The sequence below is a fragment of the Pan paniscus genome, chromosome 21 (genome assembly GCF_029289425.2).
Source record: "Pan paniscus chromosome 21, NHGRI_mPanPan1-v2.0_pri, whole genome shotgun sequence".
Classification (NCBI taxonomy): domain Eukaryota; kingdom Metazoa; phylum Chordata; class Mammalia; order Primates; family Hominidae; genus Pan; species Pan paniscus.
Window position 1 is genome coordinate 51510732 of NC_073270.2, and position 23376 is coordinate 51534107.

General features: G+C 47.4%; 1 protein-coding gene and 1 non-coding gene across 4 annotated transcripts; one reads left to right on the forward strand and one right to left on the reverse strand.

Moving 5' to 3' along the window:
- Positions 1-3256: 3256 nt before the first annotated feature.
- WFDC3 (WAP four-disulfide core domain 3) lies at positions 3257-23343 on the reverse strand. 3 transcript variants are annotated; one of them, XM_055104491.2, is made up of 7 exons: positions 23288-23343; positions 21358-21446; positions 20396-20524; positions 19298-19444; positions 8424-8558; positions 6761-6946; positions 3257-5788 (listed from the first exon to the last, which is right to left on the reverse strand). In XM_055104491.2, exons 2-7 carry the CDS (start codon positions 21437-21439, stop codon positions 5772-5774), a joined length of 696 nt encoding a protein of 231 aa, XP_054960466.1. In that variant the 5' UTR covers positions 21440-21446; positions 23288-23343; the 3' UTR covers positions 3257-5771. The 3 variants fall into 3 exon arrangements, with proteins under 3 accessions (XP_054960466.1, XP_008949611.3, XP_024782585.3); XM_008951363.4 differs by having other exon boundaries at positions 23163-23301; XM_024926817.4 differs by having other exon boundaries at positions 21358-21409; positions 23163-23290.
- On the forward strand, positions 10046-10171 carry LOC112438030 (U6atac minor spliceosomal RNA). The gene has a single exon (XR_003026535.3). It is a non-coding gene; the product is annotated as a U6atac minor spliceosomal RNA (small nuclear RNA).
- Positions 23344-23376: the final 33 nt, after the last annotated feature.

Consider the following 23376-nt stretch of genomic DNA (forward strand, 5'->3'; position numbering starts at 1 on the left):
TGTTTTCAAGGTCCATTCATGTTATAGAATGTATTGGTACTTCATTCCTTTTTATGGCTGAATTAATATTTCATTGTATTGATATACCACATTTTGTCTCTCCATTCACCAGTTGATAGATATTTGAGTTGCTTCCACCTGTTGGTTATTGTCCACCTGTTTCTATTTCTATGAACATTTGTTCACAAGTTTTTGCTTGAACATCTAGGGGTTTTGTTTGTTTGGTTTTGGTTTGGGTTTTTTGTTTTTTGTTTTTTGTTTTTTTCAGAGATAGGGTCTGTCACCTAGGCAGGAGTGCAGTGGCACCCTCTTAGCTCACTGCAGCCTTGTATTCCTGGGCTCAACTAATCCTCCCACCTCAGCCTCTTGAGTAGCTAGAACTACAGTTATGATGCCACCACACCCTGGTTATTTTTTTAATTTTTCTGTAGAGACAAGGGACTCACTATGTTGCCCAGGCTGGTGTTAAACTCATGTTCTCAAGCGATCCTTCCACCCCAGCTTCCCAAAGTACTGGGGTTACAGGTGTGAGCCATCACACCTGGCCATTGGATACCTGTTTTTAGTCCTTTTGGGTATATACCTAAGAGTGAAATTGCTGGGTCATATGGTAATTCCACATTTAACTTATTGAGAAACCATCAAACTTTTTAGGGTTTTTTTTTTTTTTTTGAGATGTGGTCTTGCTCTGTTGCCCAGGCCAGAGTGCAGTAGCACAATCATAGCCCCCTGCAGCCTCAATCTCCTGAGCTCCAGTGATCCTCCCACCTCAGCCTCCCAAGTAGCTGGGACTATAAGCACATGTCACTACACCTGACTGACTTTTTTTTTTTTTTTTTTTAAGTAGAGACAAGATTTTGCTATGTTGCTCAGGCTGGTCTTGAACTCCTGAGCTCAAGCAGTCCTCCCACCTCAGTCTCCCAAAGTGCTGAGATTACAGGCATGAGCCACTGTGCCCAGACCACTGTTTAGTTTTTTAATGTGGCTACTAAAAAACTTGAAATTACATACATGGCTTGCATTATGTTTCTGTGAAAGAGTGCTGCTCTGGATGCTTCTTTCTGCCCAAGTATTCTACTGGAACTTACCTCTCATTTACCTTTGCCCTCACCTGCTTCCAAACAAGACTCAAGGAGGAACTTAATACTATAAAACAGCCAGGTGCAATGGCTCACGCCTGTAACCCCAGCACTTTGAGAGGCCAAGGCAGGTGGATCATTTGAAGCCAGGAGTTCGAGACCAGCCTGGCCAACTTGGTGAAACCCTGTCTCTACAAAAAATACAAAAATTAGCTGGGCATGGTGGTGCGCATCTGTAGTCCCAGCTACTTAGGGAGCTGAAGCAGGAGGATCACTTGAACCTGGGAGGTCGAGGCTGCAGTGAGCATGATTGCACCACTGCACTCCAGCTTGGGAGACAGAGTGAGACCCTGTCACAAAAAACAACAACAGAAAACAAAATACTACAAAACAAGTTACATGAAAATGAAAGTCTTTAAACCAAGAGTGAAAAAAGGTAGGGGATCCAGACACAGTGGCTCACACCTGTAATCCCAACACTTTGGGAGGCCAAGGCATGCAGATCATGAGATCAAGAGATCGAGACCATCCTGGCCAACATGGTGAAACCCCATTTCTACTAAAACTACAAAAGTTAGCTGGGTGTGGTGGTGGGCGCCTGTAGTCTCACCTACTCAGGAGGCTGAGGCAGGAGAATCGCTTGAACCTGGAAGGTGGAGGTTGCAGTGAGCCAAGATTGCACCACTGCACTCCAGCCTGGTGACAGAGCCAGACTCTGTCTCAAAAAAAAAAAAAAAAAAGGTGGGGGAGGACAAGTAATAAAAGAGGGTGGCAAGAAGGATCGATTTTGTCAGAGAAACTGAATAACAACAGCTAACATTTATTGAGTGTGTGCTTTGTGCCAGGCTCTGCTAAGTGCTTTCTTTATAATCTTTTTTTTTTTAGACGGAGTCTCCCTCTGTGGCCTAGGCTGGAGTGCAGTGGCACGATCTCAGCTCACTGCAGCCTCCAAATCCTGGGTTCAAGCAAGTCTCCTGCTTCAGCCTCCCAAGTAACTGGGACTACAGGCGTCCACCACCATGCCCAGCTAATTTTTGTATTTTTAGTAGAGACGAGGTTTCACCATGTTGGCCAGGGTGGTCTCAAACTCCTGGCCTCAGGTGGTCGACCCACCTCGGCCTCCCAAAGTGCTGGGATTACAGGTGTGAGCCACTGCACCTGGCCAGTGCTTTCTTTATAATGGACTCTTCACACCAATTCTATGAGGTAGGCAGTGTGGTAATGTTATTATACGCACAAAGCTAATAAGCAGCACAAGATTATAGATTCAGACCCAGGCCTTACTCCGAAACCTGAGCTCTTGGCACCCTGGTAGCCAATGCAAAGATGGAAACATCAGCTCTAGAAAGCCCCTACCACAGAGGCTGGAAAGACAGACGATGCCCAGTAAGTTATTTCCCTGCCCATTCTCACACTAACTCAGAGGGAGAAACTTTTTCTTGATCTTGAGCTCCACAGGGAATTTGACCCTGTGGCTTTGTACAAGAAACACTAATATGACATAGTGGGTAATGTCCCCCATATCAATGTTACCAGAAATGAAGCAGCATGCCACATCATATGAAAACAGAGGGCATAATGTTAGGTCTTAATTTATTAAGTGCAGTTCAGTCGGGATCCAGGAGCTTAGACAGCTGATAGCAAGCTTTCACTTTATATTTTAGAATGCCCTTTTGCCCTTTTGAGTCTCTTGCCTGGAAATGGTCTATGACAGACCTCTGCTGCCCTCTGGTGGGCAGAGCATGAAGCACCCAGCAAAGAATTCTTTCCAGTCACATGGCCTCTTCTTTGTTTATATTGCTGAATCTGTAGGAAGCTGGGCTTCTCCACACAATCCCTTGAGGAGAAGGCTTAACTTGTATATGAAAGGAAAGACACCTCTCCCAACTCAAGAGCAACCCACTGCCAGGATACGCTCTGGGCCTCCTGCCTTCCTCACCCCACTTACGCGCCTTACCAATAACATCATGCCCCCACGGGAGCAGTGGAGGCTGCAGGGGCCCGTGGTATTGCTGGGGCCAAGGGCACATATGGAGTTTGAGATTTCTACAACCAGATGGTCAAGAAGCAGGGTGGAGAAGGGAGGAGCTGCGTGGTTCTGGTCAAAGAACAAGTCTTTCTCAGCCTACACTGGAGCCCCAGACATTCCTGCCCACGATGAGGAAGCTGAGGAGCAGGGCGGGGGAGAAGGGTGGCTTTTCAACCTGGTCAGAGGCTAATTTCGGGGTGCAAGGTGAGAGAGTAGGATCACGGTCCACTGAGACCTGCTCCTGGGTCATTTCCACCCCAGGACCAAGGCTGAAATGGACTTAAACCCTGAGGAAGGAAAGGTTCTAACGGCTTCTTTAGTTCAGGGTCCAACAGTAGAGAAAGCTGCCCAGAAAGACCTGGGGGTGGGAATTTGGCCCCAGCTCAGCCTTTAACTGCCAGCTTTCAAATTTAACCCTTCAGCACTCTCTCTCATCTCTATCTCTCTCTCATCTCCATCTCTATCTCTCTATACATCTATCTATCTCTCTATCTCTCTCTATCTCTCTCGACGTTGCTACCTGTAAGCAGGTCAGCAGCTCCCTCTGGAAAGGGTGAGCCTCCAGACGAGGAGGAAAGGTCTGCAAGGAGTAGCTCTCCCATTGCTCAGCCTGAGCTGTGCCTGGGGCTCACACCTGTCTCTCCAGTCCCACTCTCCACCCTGACAGAACATCATTCTGCAATATTAGAGGATTCCCAGACTGTTGTTTTTCATTGAAAGTTCTACCATACTGATGATTTTTTTTTTTTTTTTTTTTTGAGACGGAGTTTCGCTCTTGTCACCCGGGCTGGAGTGCAATGGCAGGATCTCGGCTCACTTGGAACTTCCACCTCCCAGGTTCAAGCAATTCTCCTGCCTCAGCCTCCTGAGTAGCTGGGATTACAGGCGTGCACCACCAAGCCTGGCTAATTTTTGTATTTTTAGTAGAGACGGGGTTTCACCATGTTGGTCAGGCTGGTCTTGAACTCCTGACCTCAAGTGATCTGCCTGCCTTGGCCTCCAAAAATGTTGGGATTACAGGCGTGAGCCACTGCACCCGACCACTGCTGAGTGTCTGTGCCTTCTCCCCCTTGTTTTCATCCTGGCATGTGAAATTCTGGTTTCTACCTGGTTCAGAACATTTATCTCTTTTGAGTACAGTAGACATGTCAATGTTGCCTGATCTGAAAAAGAGTGGCTGGCATGAACCTCGCAGTGGCCAACCCAGAAACATCCATGACTCCAGGATCATGTTGCAGGGAACTGGGAAGGGCCAGTGTCTGTGTGATGGGCTGCTGAACATTTTGGCAGATCCCTCTTCCACTGTTTTATCATTTTGTTGTTTATTTAAAAACTCGAATACATGCACATAGTTTTTTAAAAAATCATTATATCATCACACCACCACACCCGGCTAATTTTTGTATTTTTAGTAGAGACAGGGTTTCTACTAAAACAGTCAAAGGCACAGCTACTCAGAAGGCTGAGGTAAGAGAATTGCTTGAGCCCAGGAGGCGGAGGTTGCAGTGAGCGGAGATCGTGCCACTGCACTCCAGCCTAGGCGACAGAGCAAGATTTCGTCTCAAAAAAAAAAAAGATAACTAGTTAAATAAATTACCCATTTCATAGAGTTCTATTAAAAGAATATACGTGATGACATGAAAGATCTCCAAGATACACAATATAATCCATTTCATATAAATAAAAAACATAACTTTAAAAAATTATCTTGGTCCCAAGAACCTAGGGATATCCCCTCCCTAAAATAAAGCTACCTGGAGGGGACAAACTGCCTGTCTTGGAGCCAAGGGCTGGCCCTCAAGGAAGGAGGTCCAAGGTGGGAACATTCCAACATCTATAAGAAACTAGCCACTCGGCTGGGCACAGTGGCTCACGCCTGTAATCCCAGCACTTTGGGAGGCCAAGGCAGGCAGATCACCTGAGGTCAGGAGTTCAAGATAAGCCTGGCCATCATGGTGAAACCCCGTCTCTACTAAAAATACAAAAATTAGTCAGCGCCTGTAGTCCCAGCTACTCGGGAGACTGAGGCAGGAGAATCACTTGAACCCAAGAGGCAGAGGTTGCAGTGAGCCAAGATTGTGCCACTGCACTCCAGCCTGGGCAACAGAGTGAGACTACATCTCAAAAAAAAAAAAAAAAAAAAAAAACTAGCCACTCACCCTTGTTCCACCCTCAACCCACATTCTCCAATAAAAGAAAGAAGGTCAGCAGGTCCAAAAGAGACTGACCTCCACCCCCACCAGGGCTTGAGAAAGACATCTATGGCAAGTCACTCTCAGTTTAGTTTCCACCCATCTCTTCCCTAGCCACACCCAACCAAAACCCATTTTCAGTGTCCTCACAAAGAATGGATTACCCATCTGTCCTAAATATGTAAATCCCACAGGCACGCACATACCCTCTAGCTCTCCCATATCATCTGAGCCCTCAAATAGCACAAACAAGAGGTCAGCACCAGCCTTTATTGGGAAAGAGAAGCACCACACACCCACTGCCCAATCCAGGGCTATTTCCCATGCTCTGGTCAGCGGCAGGAGGAGAAGCAGCGCAGAGAGGGCCATGAGTGCCCCTGAAAATGTCACAAGCCCCAGGATGTCACCCTCTCTTGACTGCCAGGAAAAGCTTCCAGAATTACCAAAGAAGCTCCAGACAAATCGGCATAGCTAGGGCACCGGGATCTCTGCAAGTAGAAGAAACATCAAGTCACAGCTGTGCCCTCCTGGCTTCAGCTACCTGAAATGTTTTCCCTCCACCCTAGGAAAGCTTGGCCTATATTGCTCTCAAAAGTCTTAAATAGCTCCTTGCTTCCCAGACAATCCAATCCAAACTGGCACTGAAGGCTCTTATTATTCAGATGTCAACCTTATATCTCCTGTTATAAAAAACTGGAATTATGGTCGGGCACAGTGGCTCATGCCTGTAATCCCAGCACTTTGGGAGGCCAAGGTGGGTGGATAACCTGAGATCAGGAGCTCAAGACCAGACCTGGCCAACATGGTGAAACACTGTCTCTACTAAAAATACAAAAATCAGCTAGGTATGATGGCAGGCGCCTGTAAATCCCAGCCTTGGGAGGCTGAGGCAGGAGAATTGCTTGAATCCAGGAGGCAGAGGTTGCAGTGAGTCGAGATTGTGCCATTGCACTCCAGCCTGGGTGACAAGAGTGAAACTCCATCTCAAAAAAAAAAAAAAGAAAACTGGAGATACGTCTGTTCCTTTACCCACCCTGCCCCCACTCCTCACCTCCCAAACATATCCCACACATTCCCACCCTGTGTTCCTTTGCCAGCAATCACCAGATTGCCTGTCTGGCATGTCCCTGTGCTATCCTCCCTTTGTCGCATCTGCCTAGCCTTAAGCGCCTCAATCAAATCCCACCTCTCCCACAGAGACCTTCCCAGGGAGCCACACCTGGGAACAGGTGTAAGCCTGTACTGTTTATATGAGGGTTCTCATCTGGGACACAGGTTTGCCACACCTGAGAACAGGTGTAAGCCTGTACTGTTTGTATGAGGGTTTTCATCTGGGACATAGGTTCTTTCTCTCCAACTAGACTTTTCCTGACCTTCTGAAGTCCCCTTCCCAGCACCTAAGCCAGTGCTTTGCACATAGCAGTTGTCTGTTATTGTTGATGACAATGGACTGTACTCACCTAATTCGGAATCAGACCTCACAGTCCAGTTGGGGTTCATGGTCAGTTTTGGGGGCAGTACTGGTGGGACACAGAAGCGGCCACAGCCTGACTTGCAACATTTTTCTCCAGCTTGACAATTCTCATCCATCACACAGCCAACAATGCACAGGCCCACCAGAACTTTTGGACAATCACCGCCCCGCCCTGTGGGAACAACAGGCCCAGGAAAAGGGACAGGGCATCAGCTCTGCCATCTCCATGTTCCCATCTTGAACTTACACACAGAGGCTCTAGGTCAATCAACCCCTGACCCTCACTAGACCCAACTAAACTGGCTGGGAAACCATGGCGCTGGAGGATCTCAGAATCTTTAGGAAACCAAGAGACCTCTGAGCCCAGAGTTTTCAAATGGTGCCCCAAAGGGAGTTCCCAAGAGGTAACTCAGGGATTGACACCTCTGCAGGTTTGGGGTGGGGGTGGGTGAAGTGTGGCAGGGGCAAGCCTCCCAGACCACTCCCCCTCCCCCTATGCTCTGGATTCATAGTGTCACTTCCTCACGGTGGCCTCCTCTGCCACCCTAGACAAGGTTTGATGTCCCTGCTTTGTGCTCCTGTAGCACCCTGTATGCTTCCTCTCATCAAACTTTATCATAATCCCTTATTTAAAAGGAATATGTCTATCTTGCCTGATGGGCTATAAGCTACATACGGACAAGAGTCTGTCCTCAGCCTTGAGCACTGCCTGGGAATCTAAAGGGACTAAGATAGCACAAGGGTCAATGATTCTTTAATGGAGATCCACAGTGCCTGGCACTCAAAAATATTTGTTTTTTTAAAATGTTGAAGAAAAAAAGGCATTGAAACAGGAATGCTTTTATCTGTGTGTGTGTGTGTGTGTGTGTGTGTGTGTGTGTGTGTGTGTGTATGTTTCCAGCTGGGCGTGGTGGCTCACGCCTGTAATTCTAGCACTTTGGGAGGCCGAGACAGGCAGATCACGAGGTCAGGAGTTCAAGACCAGCCTGGTCAACATGATGAAAACCCATCTCTACTAAAAATACAAAAATTAGCTGGGCATGGTGGCGTGTGCCTGTAATCCCAGCTACTCAGGAGGCTGAGGCAGAAGAATTGCCTCAGAGGCAGAAGAAACCCCGGAGGCAGAGGTTTCAGTGAGCCAAGATCACGCCACTACACTCCAGCCTGGGGTACAGACCAAGACTCTGTCTCAAAAAAAAAAAAAAAAAAAAAATATATATATATATATATATATATATATATATATGTTTCCAACTAAGATTTCATTTGGGGCAGGGGAGAAGCTTTTTGTTAAAAATTAGATCTGAAAATCAGGATCTTGGGCAACTCCTTCATTTTACAGATAAAGAAATTTGGGCTCAAAAAAAAGGGTTTGCTTACCCAAGGTCACAAAGCAAAACCTCAGCAGAATCAAGACCAAAAGCCACACTGTCTGTCTTCCAGCCCAAGTAGTTCCTACTGCCCCACAGTGCCTTCCCCCAGTTCTTTTAATGTCGACAGGGCCCCTCGGCCCTAGAAGAATGGGTTGCTTTGGGTTGGGGGACTAGAGGGACAGGAAGGATGAGAATCCTAGCTCCTCCCAGGAAGGGAAAGAGAAGCACTCTTCTCAGGAAACACTCAAGGATTTCTTCCCAAAAGAGCCAACATACCTCCCTCAATGTCTCCGAGGCAGGTGCGGCCACAGCCGGTGCTGCAGCATTTATGCCCCTGGGGACAGGATGCATCCCCATCACACAGCTCCTCACACGGAAGGGGGTCAGCGGGACAGTCACCACCAAACTCTGCTACAGAATCAAAGCATTGGAGGCCAGAGACGCTCACAATATGAAACACATTTTTCATTGTGTCCCATGTGTATGTTTATATATAGTTATATATTTATATACATATATAATGTAAATATTTATGTGTATCATGTATCTGCAATACATCTGATTTTTTTAAGACAGGGTCTCACTGTGTTGCCCAGGCCAAAGTGCAGTGGCATAATCATAGCTCACTGCAGCCTCAAACTCCTGCATTCAAGGTATCCTCCCACCTCAGCCTCCTGAGTGGCTAGAACTACAGGCACAAGCCATCATGCCTGGCTTATTTATTTATTTATTTTGTAGAGACAGGGTCTCACTGTATCACCCAGGCTAAAGTACAGTGGCACAATCATAGCTCATTGCAGCCTGAAACTCCTGCGCTCAAGGGATCCTCCCACCACAGACTCCTGAGTACCTGGGACTACAGGCACAAGCCACCAGGCCTGGGTAATTTTATTTATTTATTTTGTAGAGACAGAGTCTCACTATGTTCCCTAGGCTGATATCAAACTCCTGGCTCAAGTGATCCTCCCGCCTGAGCCTCCCAAAGTGCCAGGATTACAGGCGTGAGCCACCCCACCCAGCCCACCCTGATATTTTATATTCTAGTTCTTATTTTTCCTAATTACTAAATTGCTTTCAGGACTCACAGTTTGAAAAACACTGTTCAGGTCTAACCCACTGTGGCCAACATTCTCCCTGAATTCTCCCTGTGGCAGACATTTACAATGGTGGCCTCCAGTGAACTTTATCTCCTGGGATTCAGGCCCTTTTGTAGTCCCCTTCCATACCTACTCTGGGTTTGACCATCTGACTTGCTTTGACCAATGGGACATTAGCAAATGTAATGTAAGCAGAGGCTTGATAAGCACTAGTGTACTGGGGCTTGTCCACTCAGAATACTTCCTCTTGGAAACCAGCCGCCATGCTATAAAGCAGCTTGAACTACGCTGTGGGATGATGAGATGCCCCACGGAGACAGAACCTAGAAGAGAGGTCATCCTGGACGTTGTGGCTCCAGTTGAGCTCCCTGCTAAGCTCCCAGCTGAATGCAGCTAAATGAATGACCACAGCTACATCGTGTGGGTATATGAACTGCCCAGCCAAGCTCAGGCAACCTACACAACTGTGAGAAAGAGTAACTATATTGCTTTAAGTCATGAAGTTTGGAGATGGTTTCTTATGCAGCAATAGATACTGGATACCAAGTTTATTCTGAGAGGCAACAGGTCCAGCTAAAATGATTTGTTTCCCCATACTCTCTTGCAACTAGGGGTGACCACAAACTAGGACATAAACTGGGAAACTTTTGTATTCCTGACACAGGGAATACCCCTTTCAAACTGCTCCCTCACTTCTTTCTCCTTCCAGTCCAAAGATAGACATTACACAGAGAGGCAGAGTAGCCTTCTTTCAATGAGGAGGCAACTCAGCATAACGAAATGGTCAAGAATTGCAAAGAGGTGTTGTATGAAAGGAGAGAAGGTTAGCACTCTCCTCGACAAGGATGGAAGAGGCCTTTGGGCCTGACAACACGCATATGGTTCAAGCATTGCCACCTACTTTGTGGCATCTAACCATCGTCTTTTAAAATAAATAAATAATAAAATGTAAATGTAAAAAAAAAAAAAAGAATTGCAAAGGAGAAAGAGGGGAATAGTTTCATCCTTGTTAGCATCATGGAGCCACCATCCCAGCCTCAGGAATTCTTGTTATATGAGAAAAACAAACCCCTATATGATTAATTTTCTGTTGTGTGCAGCCAAACACATTCCCTATGAAAATAAACTCAGAGAAGGATCTTGCCCAGAACTACAGAGTGAGTCAGCAGCAAGGCAGAACAACACTCAGCCTCTTGATTTGCGGTAAAGTACTTTTTCTACTACACTATCCTTAAAACATGCAGGCAACTGGCCAGGGCCCCAGGCGCAGGCACACCCAAAGAAGGCCACATCCAAACCAAACCAATTCACCATGACTCATTCATCTTAGTGTTTATTTCAAGTTTCTTAAGTAAAGAGAAAGGTGACAGGCAATTAAAGATTTCGCAGAAAACCAAAGCAAGACTGGCCCAGTGCCTCTGAGTAGGAACAGGTAAGTATGATTGCATACAGCTGGCTCTGGGAAGTCTGCCATGATGGAAAAAGCAAGTATTGGAATCCAAGGAGAATACATGCAGCTAAACAACCCAGGCGTAGTAACCCTGTATCCTGAGATTTTCCTGAACAGCCCCTATTTCAAATATCCTGTGCTACTGCGAGATCACATCAAAACTATGTGTCCTGATTTTTGACTCAGAAAATGTGGTCACTGTAACCACCAAATGCATCTCCCTGCACCTCCCCACCTGCTTGACAAACACTGAAATCCATTTAACAAGGAACAAAAGCCTTCTATCTCACAGCTGAGAAGGCTGGGAGTAAAAATCTCCCTGGTGGAAAAACCCGGTGACATAAACTTCTCATAAAATTATGCCATGTGCCCTAGAAACTGGGAGTGCCATACGTCCCAGATTTCACCATTTTGCTGAGCTTGACCTTGAGATGACCAATGCCGGGAGCTCTCTGCTACTCTCTGCCCTCGTCCTCAAGACCAGGCATGGAGCACTTACCTCTACCCTTTTCCAGGCCAGGCTTCCTGGAGGCCCAGAGGGTCACAGCACCTCGCTTTTGACCAGTGCCCAGCAATGCCACCCAGTCTGACACCCTGCCTTATATGAATCCCTGCCACGTGATCCCTTTCTCTCAGCTCTAACACCTGGAATTAATGGGGCCTCACTACCTCCAAGCCAGATTATGCTATCCTACTTAAGCTAGACAGCCTTTATACCTTTTTTTTTTTTTTTTTGAGACAGGGTCTCGCTTTGTCACCCAGGCTGGGGTGCAGTGCCGCAATGGTGGCTTACTGCAGCCTCAAACTCTTGAACTCCTGGGCTCAAGCAATCCTCCAACCTCAGCCTCCTGAGTAGCTGAACTATAGGCACACACTACCAGGCCCAGCTAATTATTTTTATTTTTTATAGAGACAGGGTCTCACTATGTTGACTAGGCTTGTTTTGACCTTCTGGCCTCAAGCAATCCTCCCGCCTCAGCCTCCCAAAGTGCTGACGTCACAGGCATGAGTTACCATGCCTGGCCCTTTGTACCTCTTTATACTGACCTGAAATCTGGCTGGGCCTTTTCCTATCTCCAGAGACCTTACAAAAACCTGGCGGATGCCATTCTTTCAGGCAGGATCCTCTGTCTTTCACTGTCCTGGCTTTGCCATGCTAGGTAAGGTCAGTTCCTCATAAGACATGATCCCTAATCACCTCACAATTAGCTTACCAGGAATCAGGAAGAGAAATAGGAACAGTAGCCAGAATGGGGATGACGGTTCCCCACCCTCTATCAGCACCCATCCCAAGACTCTAAGCTATCACCAAAAAAGGAGTGAAGCTGAAGCCCAGGAAATACTCACTCACAGTCTGTCCTGCTGCCTCAGCTCCAACCTGCCACTATGTCTGAGAGAAAGATGCCAGTTGTTGTTGGAAAAGTAAAATTTCGGCACTTCTTAACCCAAGAAGGGCCCTCTGAGCTAACAAACTTACTCCCCTTCTCCTGTAAATAGAGAGACAGACAACTAGAGAGAGGGATTGGCCTGAGGTCAATGGTAGCAGAACTGAGTCACAAATCCCCAGCTCTGATATAAGGTCTCATGCCCTTTAAACCACATCATGGGCCTGGCTCAGTGGCTCATGCCTGTAATCCCAGCACTTTGGGAGGCCAAGGTGGGTGAAACACTTGAGGTCAGGAGTTCAAAACCAATCTGGCCAACATGTTGAAACCCTGTCTCTACTAAAAATACAAAAAAAAAAAAAAAAAAAAGCCGGGTGTGGTGGTGGGTGCCTGTAATCCCAGCTACTGGGGAGGCTGAGGCAGGAGAATTGCTTGAACCTGGGAGGCAGAGGTTGCAGTGAGCCGAGATCACACCACTGCACTCCATCCTGGGTGACAGAGCGAGACTCCATCTCAAACACACACATAGACACACACACACACACACACACATCATCATGATCCCCTACACTGCAGCAAGGATCACACAAAAACCAAGAAGCACTGGGACTCACTCTGCCCAGTTCCACCAAAATAGAAGATCCAGTGGTAGATAGTTTTAGAGGTTAGGAAAAGTTATCCACCAGTGTGGAGGCAGTCCTCAAGACCACTTACTTCCAGGTTCAGTGATTCATTAGCAGGACTCAGTGTATAGTCATACCCATGGCTATGATTTATTACAGCAAAAGGATACAAAGAAAAATCATCAAAGGGAAAAGTCCAGAGGAAATCAGGTGCTGATTTTCAAGAGTCCTCCCAGTAGAGTCACAGGATGCACTTAATTCTTCCAGCATGGAATTATGACATGTGTGAAGTGTTTTCTACCAGGGAAACTCATTAGACACTCACTGTGAAAGTTCTCTACTGGGGGCTGGTCACTTGGGCACCCTCTGCCTAGCACGTACCAAGATTCCAGACTCTCAGAAGGAAAGCAGATGTTCAGCCTAAACCACAATGTTTACACAAACAGTTTAGGCACAGTGAACCACTCTTATCAGTTAGAGTAGTACAAATACCCACAAAATCCAAGTTCCCAGAAGCCAGCCAAGGCCCAGCCTTGCCAGCAAGCCTTTTTAAGAAGAGCGGTCTCAGGCTTGTTATGTTAACTCTTTTCTATACAACCTGCAGTGAGGTTTTAGAAAAGGGTCAGCCAGACACCCAGGGAGGCCATGCCATCAGCCCACGTAAAAGATAATACATATATGATAATAAGCAAAACAGAGGGTCACAGGGGATCTGGAGTGGTCAGGTTTCATACAGTGGGGAGGTGAGCCATGAGGAGGCCCAAGAAGACAACTGTCAGGCCAGAATCAGAATCTTCACTCCAAAACCTCTTCCCCCAGGTTGTCCCTGTCTCAGTAAAGAACACCACCATCACCCAACTGCTCAAGCTGAATATCTACCACCCTTCTTGATACCCCGTCTCCCTCAATGCCTGCAGCCACTTACTTGTTCACCCAGTCCCATCAATTCTACCTTCACAAACATGTAAGCCTTCCATTTTTCTTTTTCATTGTTATTGGTTTTTTGGGGGCTTTTTGGTTTTGGATTTTTTTTCTTTTTTTTGAGATGGAGTTTCGCTCTTGTTGCCCAGGCTGGAGTGCAGTGGTGCGATCTCGGCTCTCTGCAACCTCCACCTCCTAGGTTCAAGCGATTCTCCTGCCTCAGCCTCCCGAGTAGCTGGGATTACAGACGCCCACCATCATGCCCGGCTAATTTTTGTATTTTTAGTAGAGATGGGGTTTCACCATGTTGGCCAGGCTGGTCTCAAACTCCTGACCTCGTGATCTGCCCGCATTGGCCTCCCAAAGTGCTGGGATTACAGGCATCAGCCACTGCGCTCGGCCGCCTTCCATTTTTCTATGTCTGCAGTATCTCCAACCCAGTCTAAGCCCCGATCATCTCTCCCAGCCTGCCACAATAGCCTCCTAACTGGTCTTCCATCTTCTACACTTGCCCCCATCCATTCTTCATGTACTGGCAGAGTGGTCTTTTTAAAATGAAAACTGGACAAGGCCTCTCCTGCTTTTAAACCCCCTCAAAGGCTTCCTATTGCACTTAGAATAAAGCCTAAGAGAGAAAGAAGCCCTGAAGACCCCCGAAAGTCTGGGCCCTGCCTACCTCTCCAACCTCAAAAGAAAGCAGCCTCCTTCTCTCTTCTTCCATTACCTTCAAAGCACTCATGACTCATCATCATCTTGCGGTTATTATGTATTTGTTTTCTTGATCATTTCCTGTCTGTCACACTATCAGCAAGCCCCAGGGTGGCAAGGACCACGGCTGCCTTCCTCACCACTGCAGACCCACATGCCAGGTAGGGTAGCCACACTCAATATACAGTGAATACATGAATAAGTGGATGAGTAAACGGATAGGTCAGGCATCAGATAGGTGAGGAGGCAGAGAAGGGGCGGACCAGAACACAGAGGTACTTGGCATGACCATATGAGCTCTCTTGAGCATTATCTGGCAGGTTTACTGCAGACTTTTTTAAATGCATTTCTGGCCGGACACAGTGGTTTGTGCCTGTAGTTCCAGTTTCTCAGGGAACTAAGGCAGAAGGATCACCTGAGCCCAGGAGGTTGAGGCTGCAGTGGGCTGAGATCACACCACTGCACTCCAGCCTGGGTGATAGAGTGAGACCTTGTCCCAGATAAATAAATAAATAAAATGCATTTCTTCTCAACTGCATTATCACTCTGGGAGCTAAATATCCTTATCCCCATTTTACAGATAATAAAAGTGAGATTCAGAGAAATGAAAGGACTTGCCCAAGGCCACACAGCAAGCAAGCAGAAGAGCCAGGATTCAGACCCATGTTCAGACTTGAACAGTGTCATGAGAGCAGGACCCAATGTCTGCCCTTGCCCTCAGGCAACCTGACTGAACCTCCACTTTGCCAAACAGACCAGTGCTGGCTATGGTAAACCTCTGGCAATGTCAGAGCTTAAGGAAAGCGAAATTTTTCATAGCCCTGGAAGGAGAGCTTCCTGTAGAGTTGGGTATAGCAACCAGTCCTGTTGGGTGAGTAGCCTAGCCCTCCCCTAGGGCTGGAGCTATAGAAAAGTAGTTAACTACCAATGCAGTAGCCAGTATCACCTCCCACCAGGCTAGGAACCCCGCTCAGCCCAGCAGGCTCTGGGACATCTGCGGGAGATCACTATTCTAGCCTGCCTGCCAAGCTCCAGTGGAAAAGGAAGCCCTATCTGGGCTGGCCAGGGGCCAGAGCAGCTCACAAAGGTACTGTGCCTGGGTGCCAGCCTCGCCCTTAGCCCCTACAATTCAGCCCTCAGCTTCAAACACTGGGAAGATTGTACCAAGCCCTACATGCCAGCAGTCAGTGACCTGCCTGAGACAGATTCCCAGGCTGGTTCCAGAGCTGGGCCTCAAGAGTCCTGGCAAGGAGAACAACCTTCCATTCTCTCTAATGGGCAGGCTGCCCAAGATAGCTGCCTAAGCCGGGCACAGACAGACCCAATGGGTACCAGCAAGGGGCCTCCTACCTGGAGAGGTTTGACTGGAAGGAAAAAGGTTGTCACATGTTACAGGGCTTCAGGGTCTGAGAGGAAGTGATCAGGGAAAAAGAAAACCATCCTGGTTTTGAATAAAGGGGCTGGTGAGAAATTGTACTCCTGCTGGGCATGGTGGCTCACACCTGTAATCCCAGCACTTTGGGAGGCCAAGGCCGGTGGATCACCTGAAGTCAGGAGTTTGAGACCAGCCTGACCAACATGCTGAAAAGCCGTCTCTACTAAATACAAAAAATTAGCTGAGCATAGTGGCACATGCCTATAATCCCAGCTACTTGGGAGGCTGAGGCAGGAGAATCGCTTGAACCTGGGAGGTGGAGATTGCAGTGAGCCGAGATTGCACCACTGCACTCCAGCCTGGGCAACAATAGCGAAACTCAGTCTCAAAAAAAAGAAATTGTACTTCCGACCCAGCCCACTTAGGAGGCAAGAGGAAGGAAGTTAATATATACTGAGGGCAAAACACTTTACATAATTTGAATAATTACAACAAGCCTTCGAGGTTTATTCTTCCCACCTTACAGAGAAGGGAACTAAGGCTCAAAATTACTTGCCCAGGGACCTGCTGGCCAGTAACTGGCAAACCTCAGGCTTGAACCCAGGACTCCGACAACCCAAACCTAGGATTTTCCACTCTAACATCCACCACATGCACTCAGATAAGAGAATGATTCCAGTTCCTTTAGAAAACATAATGAGAGATATTCAAAACAGCAGAGAAGAAAATAAAATACCTAGGCATAAATTTATGGAGAAATATTTTAACACTATAAAACACCCTGAAATATGCAAAATACACTTGATCAACAGGGAAGGCATAGGATTCAACATAGGCCAGGCACAGTGGCTCATGCCTGTAATCCCAGCATTTTGGGAGCCGAGGTGGGCAGATCACCTGAGGTCAGGAGTTCGAGATCAGCCTGACCAACATGGCAAAACCCCATCTCTTCTAAAAATACAAAAATTAGCTGAGCATGGTGGCACACGCCTGCAATCCCAGCTACTCAGGAGGCTGACGCACAAGAATGACTTGAATGTGGGAGCAGAGGTTGCAGTGAGCCAAGATCACGCCACTGTACTCCAGCCTGGGCGACAGCCTGTCTCAAAAAAAAAAAAGAACATTTCAGTACCATAAAACAGGGTAAGAAAAAAAAAAGATTCAACATTATAATAACAGCAGTTCTCCTTAAGCTAATTTAATTTATATATCTAACATCACTCCAGTGAACGTAGTCTTGGTATTTGGGAATGATGGAAGAAAAATAGATAATATTATAATAAAATATATTTGGAAGCACAAATAAGCAAAAGTAGCCATGAAAATCGTGAAACAAGAGGAAAATAGGAAGGGGTTAGACATAGAAGACATGCCATCAATTTCTAATATGTTTTAGGGGCCTCTCAAGGGAATGGAGAAGGAATAGAGCAGAGAGCCCTGCCACTTCTACCTCCAAATTTTCTCAACTATGTCACCTTTCTCCATCCCCGCTGCTACCTCCCTAGTCTCACTGGTCTACATCCTCATCTGCCTTCATTCTCTCCCTCCCATTTCTACTCTAACCGTACTAGCTTTCTTTCCATTTCTCAAATGTGGCAAGCTCCTAGTCATCTTAAGGCCTCTGTGTGTGCCTCTCTCTCTTCCTGGAATGTCCATCGCACCCTTCACCTGGCTAACTTCAAATCGCTCTCCAGGTTGCAGCTTAAATGTCACTCCACACATGCCATCCTCAACCACCCAATCCAATGTGAGTTCTCAGCCGGGCACGGTGGCTCACGCCAGTCCTTGGGAGGCCAAGGCAGGTGGATCACTTGAGGCCAGGAGTGTGAGACCAACCCAGCCAACATGGTGAGACCCCATCTCTCCTAAAAATACAAAAATTAGCCAGGTGGGGTGGCATGGGCCTGTAATCCCAGCTACTCGGGAGGCTGAGGCAGGAGAATTGCTTGAGCCCAGAAGGTAGGTGGAGGTTGTAGTGAAACAAGATCGTGCCACTGCACTCCAGCCTGAGCAACAGAGCAAGACTGTCAAAAAAATAAAAATAAAAGTGAGTTCTCCGCTTTACTCTGTCTCTCAGCACCCTTTAATTTTCCTTCCCTGTCCTTATCAGAGTTTGAAATTATATATTTATTTACATGCTTATTTGTTAAACCTCTTTCTCTGCCATGAGACTATGAGCTCCATGAAAGCGGGCATGGGATCTACCGTATTTTCCACAATATACCAGGAGCTCGTCACTGGATCTCGCAAACAGTACACATTCAATAAATACTTGTTGAAGAAATGAATGCATAAATGGATAATTAGGTCACTGGGACTCTGCAAAAGGGAGAATGAATCTCTTTCAAATACCTCTCTACCAGGACCAGAATGAAAAAGAATCTGTTTCCCACAGGAGACAGCCCCGCCGTGTGTGTACACAGGGAACATAAGAATCTCAGGAGCAGGCCAGGCGTGGTGGCTCACGCCTGTAATCCCAGTACTTTGGGAGGCTGAGGTGGGTGGATCACGAGGTCAGGAGATTGAGACCATCCTGGCTAACACGACAAAAACCCGTCTCTACTAAAAATACAAAAAATTAGCCGGGTGTGGTGGCACATGCCTGTAGTCCCAGATACTAGGGAGGCTGAGGCAGAAGAATTGCTTGAACCTGGGAGGCAGAGGTTGCAGTGAGCCAAGATCACACCACTGCACTCTAGCCTGGGAGACAGAGCAAGACTCTCTCTCAAAAAAAAAAAAAAAAGGATCTCAGGAGCAAATGAGTGGGGAAATGTGTGCCACCTTCCATAGGCATCAAGATTCTTTTTTTTTTTTTTCTGTCTCTGCAGATTCTCAGGATAAGATTTTTTAACAGATAATATTGCAACTGATTATGGGAACTGGGAATTACCCAGTGGTTTTCTTTTTTCTTTTTTTTTTTTTTTTTTTTTGAGACGGAGTCTCGCTCTGTGGCCCAGGCGGGAGTGCAGTGGCGCAATCTCGGCTCACTGCAAGCTCCGCCTCCCGGGTTCATGCCATTCTCCTGCCTCAGCCTCCCAAGTAGCTTTTTTTTTTTTTTTTTGAGACAGAGTCTCGCTCTGTCACCCAGGCTGGAGTGCAGTGGCATAATCTTGGCCCACTGCAAGCTCCGCCTTCTGGGTTCACGCCATTCTCCTGCTTCAGCCTCCTAAGTAGCTGGGACTACAGGCACCCACCACCACGCCCAGCTACTTTTTTTGTATTTTTAGTAGAGACGGAGTTTCGCCGTGTTAGCCAGGATGGTCTCGATCTCCTGACCTCGTGATCCGCCCGCCTTGGCCTCCCAAAGTGCTGGGATTCCAGGCATGAGCCACCATGCCCGACTACTCAACCGTTTTCAAAGCAGTCTGCAAATGAGGGTAAGTTGAGGCTGCCCTTCTGGCACCCTCCCTCTGCCTGCCCAGGCTACATACCACAAATGATTATGGCTTGTGCACCCTTTGTATATCTTTTTTTTTTTTAAAGGTCTCAGAATATAGCAGCAAAGTAAAACCAACAAGCTGATATGTGCATATTTGAGAAATAAACAAGCAGACCAAACAGACCATGAGGTGTGGGGACAGCGTTTCTTACCCAGCTTCTGTTTAGAGATTGGGACTACACAGCTCTTGTTGCAGCCAAGCGTGCAGCATTTCTTTACACCTGGACATGTCTCATCAGTGATGCACCTTTTCAAACAGGATTGTTTCCGAATAACCCTAGGGCAATCTCTTTTCCTCCCTGTAGCAAAAAGGGAGACAGCAAAGAAAAGAGAAAATAGGCCGAGCGCCATGGCTCACACCTGTAATCCCAGCACTTTGGGAGGCCAAGGCGGGTGGATCACCTGAGGTAGGGAGTTCGAGAACAGCCTGGCCAACATGGAGAAACCCCATCTCTACTAAAAATACAAAATTAGTCGGGGGTGGTGGCACATGCCTGTAAATCCCAGCTACTTGGGAGGCTGAGGCAGGAGAATCACTTGAACCCGGGAGGCGGAGGTTGCGGTGAGCCGAGATCACGCCACTGCATTCTAGTCTGAGCAACAAGAGCGAAACTCCGTCTCAAAAAAAAAAAAAAAGAGAGAGAGAGAGAAAATAGTGCCTGGTAACACCCACGGGCACAGCAGAAGGGAAAAACAGAAAAAGGAAGTCCTGAGATTTATTTAAGCCTCTCAACCCTGGTGCTAAGACAAAGAGACAATAATAACAACAATAGTAAGAGCAAATATTTACTGTAACATTTACTGACGTTTACCTTGTGCCATGAACATCTCATTTGATCCTCACAATTATCCCCATTTTATAGATGAGGAAACTGAGGCTAAAAGCTTAAGATTTATAAAGAGCTAAGGCTTAAGGCTTAAAAAGGTCTGCTTGGCTCTAGGGTCTACTCTCTTAATCATTATCTTACACAGCCTTCCCTTTACAACTCTTCCCTCCAGCCTTCACAGGAACTTTGAGTCCAAAGTAAAAGACATAGATAATCGATGGTGCGCTCTTTCCTGATGGAAGGCAAACAACTGGGGGCACTGAATAATTAAAGGAGGAGGGACCCTAAAAGAGTAAAGAAGAAGTACTCTAGGCAAGGGAGACTTCAAGAGGCAACCTAGAAGGTGGGAAGCTCTCTACTTCCATCTATCCCAGAGGCAATGTCAGAGAGTATGCCCAGATTTTGCCCCTCATGCCAACATACCCTTAGGAATGTCTCGGCAGATCCGACCACAGCCTGTGGTGCAGCACTTCTGTTCAGCCGGACACAATTCGTCGCCCTGGCACAGCTCTTTGCATGGGTTCTTATCGGGAGGGCATTCTCCCTCTTTTGCTGCAAAAGATACCATGTGAGTTTGGGGTAACTAGCCAGGCCTCAGAAATGGGGAATGGACCTTCAGCCCCTCCAGGCATCTCTATCCAAAATATTTCTGCACCACTGCACTCTAGCCTGGGTGACAGAATGAGACCCTGTCTCTTAAAAAAAAAAAATTCTGGCTGGGCACGATGGCTCATGCCTGTAATCCCAGCACTTTGGGAGGCCGAGGCGGGCGGATCATGAGGTCAGGAGATCGAGATCATCCTGGCTAACACAGTGAAACCCCATCTCTACTAAAAATACAAAAAATTAGCTGTGCGTGGCGGCGGGCACCTGTAGTCCCAGCTACTCGGGAGGCTGAGGCGGGAGAATGGCGTGAACCTGGGAGGTGGAGCTTGCAGTGAGCTGAGATCACGCCACTGCACTCCAGCCTGGGTGACAGAGTGAGACTCCATCTCAAAAAAAAAAAAAAAAAATTCTGCAACCACCTTCCCCTCCTCATACACAAATACTAACATATATCCACCACTGCTAAAGGAGCAGCCATCCTGCAGATAATGAGAGAGAAAGGGTGGGATGATCCTGTTCTCATTTAATGAGTTCTAGGGAAAAGCTAGAACCTCTAGTAAGCCCAACTGGAAGTCCTATCTCCTTGTCCAGAGAGGGTAAAGAAAGCCAGGAAGAATGACCCAGGCCATCCTGAGAATCTATTCATCCAGTCCTGTCCTATAGAGATGATCATCTCCACTTACAAGCAACCTTGCTCTGGGAGAAGGCAGGGGCTGACTTCTCCTCTCCTCTAGTCACTTTCTGTTACTGTTGGCCAGGGATCCCAAATGATAGCTCACCATGTTCTCCTGCAGTTATCCAGGATTCCAGGGACCCAAGAGCAAGAAGTGCCTTCAGAAGAAAGAGGCAGCTTAACATCATGATGATGCTGAGAGTTGGGACAAGAGCTCAGTTCAGGCTAGAGGTGTACACCTTGCCCAGAGTATCAGCTGAGGTATGAGCAGGACTAGGGATGGCCCCAAACCCAGTCCCAAAACCTTCCCTTTCACAATACTCCCCAAGAATATCTTCTCCTGACAAGAAGAAGAGGGATTGGCTGCTGGAGTGTGGGAAAATTCCTGGCACTACCAAAGGGGACCTGTGATGGGAGGATCAAATTCTGTAAGCAACATACACAATATTCCTGGGTGATGAGAAACCTAGTGGGTGGCCGGAAAAATGGAGGGGTGGCCATTGGAAAAAGAATCAAAGAGAGCCCTAAAGGGCATTGGAAGGACATGGCTTTAGCCCAAATAACAGAGGGAGGGATTCACGACACTACTTAATGGCCAAAGCTAATAACATAACCAAGCATAATAAAATTGTGGCTCCTGTTCATCCTAGCAACCAAGAAAATACAGAATGGAACAGACCACTCAGAAACTATCAAATAGGCCAAGGCGGGCAGATCACCGGAGGTCAGGAGTTTGAGACCAGCCTGGCCAACATGGCGAAACCCTGTCTCTACTAAAAATACAAAAATCAGCTGGGCATGCTGGTGCACGCCTGTAATCCCAGCTACATGGGAGGCTGAGGCAGGAGAATAGCTTGAACCCAGGAGGCAGAGGTTGCAGTGAGTGGAGATCACGCCACTGCACTCCAGCTTGGGTAACAGAGTGAGACTCTGTCTCAAAAAAAAAAAGAGAGAGAAAAGAAACTATCAAAAACCTACAGAAAAGCAGTAGTTGAGTTTGTTAAGAACTAATGAAAAGCACCAAACACCTACATCTTTGTCCCTCTAACCCACACAGGCCATTCTTGGACTGTATGAAGGCTAGCTGGCAGAACCCAAGAGAAGTTGCTATGTATGACTCAAATAGTCTGCCCACATATACCTCCTTTATTTCTTTTTTCTCCATTTCTTTTTTTCTTTATCTGTCCTGGTCATGCCTTTGGTTAGCTGTGATACCTAATGGTGTCCACTGGCACTGCTTAGTCCTATGGGCAGGTACAAGGTAAAACCTCCTTAATAGGATCAAAAAGTTTGGAGCCAGGAAGTCGCCCTTATGGTTAGAAGGCTGATGTTGGCTCATGGAGATAATTAACATTTGATGATGACCTCATATGTGCCTAATATGCTTTTTTTTTTTTTTGAGACAGAGTCTCCCTCTGTCCCCCAGGCTGGAATGCAGTGGCGCGATCTCGGCATAATTAACATTTGATGATGACCTAACATGTGCCTAATATGCTTTTTTTTTTTTTTTTTTTTTTTTCTGAGACAGTCTCCCTCTGTCGCCCAGGCTGGAGTGCAGTGGCGTGATCTCGGCTCACCGCAACCTCCGCCTCCTGGGTTCAAGAGATTCTCCTGCCTCAGCCTCCCGAGTAGCTGGGATTACAGGTGCCCACCACCACGCCCGGCTAATTTTTGTATTTTTAGTAGAGACGGGGTTTCGCCATGTTGGCCAGGCTGGTCTCGAACTCCTGATAGCAAGTGATCCTCCCGCCTCGGCCTCCCAAAGTGCTGGGATTACAGGCGTGAGCCACCGCCCCTGGTCGAGCATATTAAAATCTAGTTTTCGAAAACTGAACTGCAGGCGCCGCTGTACCAAACGCTTCCCTCTGCTCCCCAACCCCGGCCTACAGAAACCTGGTCCCCTCCTCCTACCCCGCAGTCATCCCCAGGCCTTGGCCCAGCGGGAAACATCCCTTGACTGAACCGCCACTGAACACCCACACTCCACAATCGAGGCGCAGCCCTCCCGAGAGGAAGCCCCAACGACCTCCACCTACAAGGCCTCTAAGTGTAACTGTCCTGGGCGAGGCGCGGCGGTTCGGTTCCCATGGTAACCCCGCAGCTCCAGCGTCGCGCTTCCGGGCGG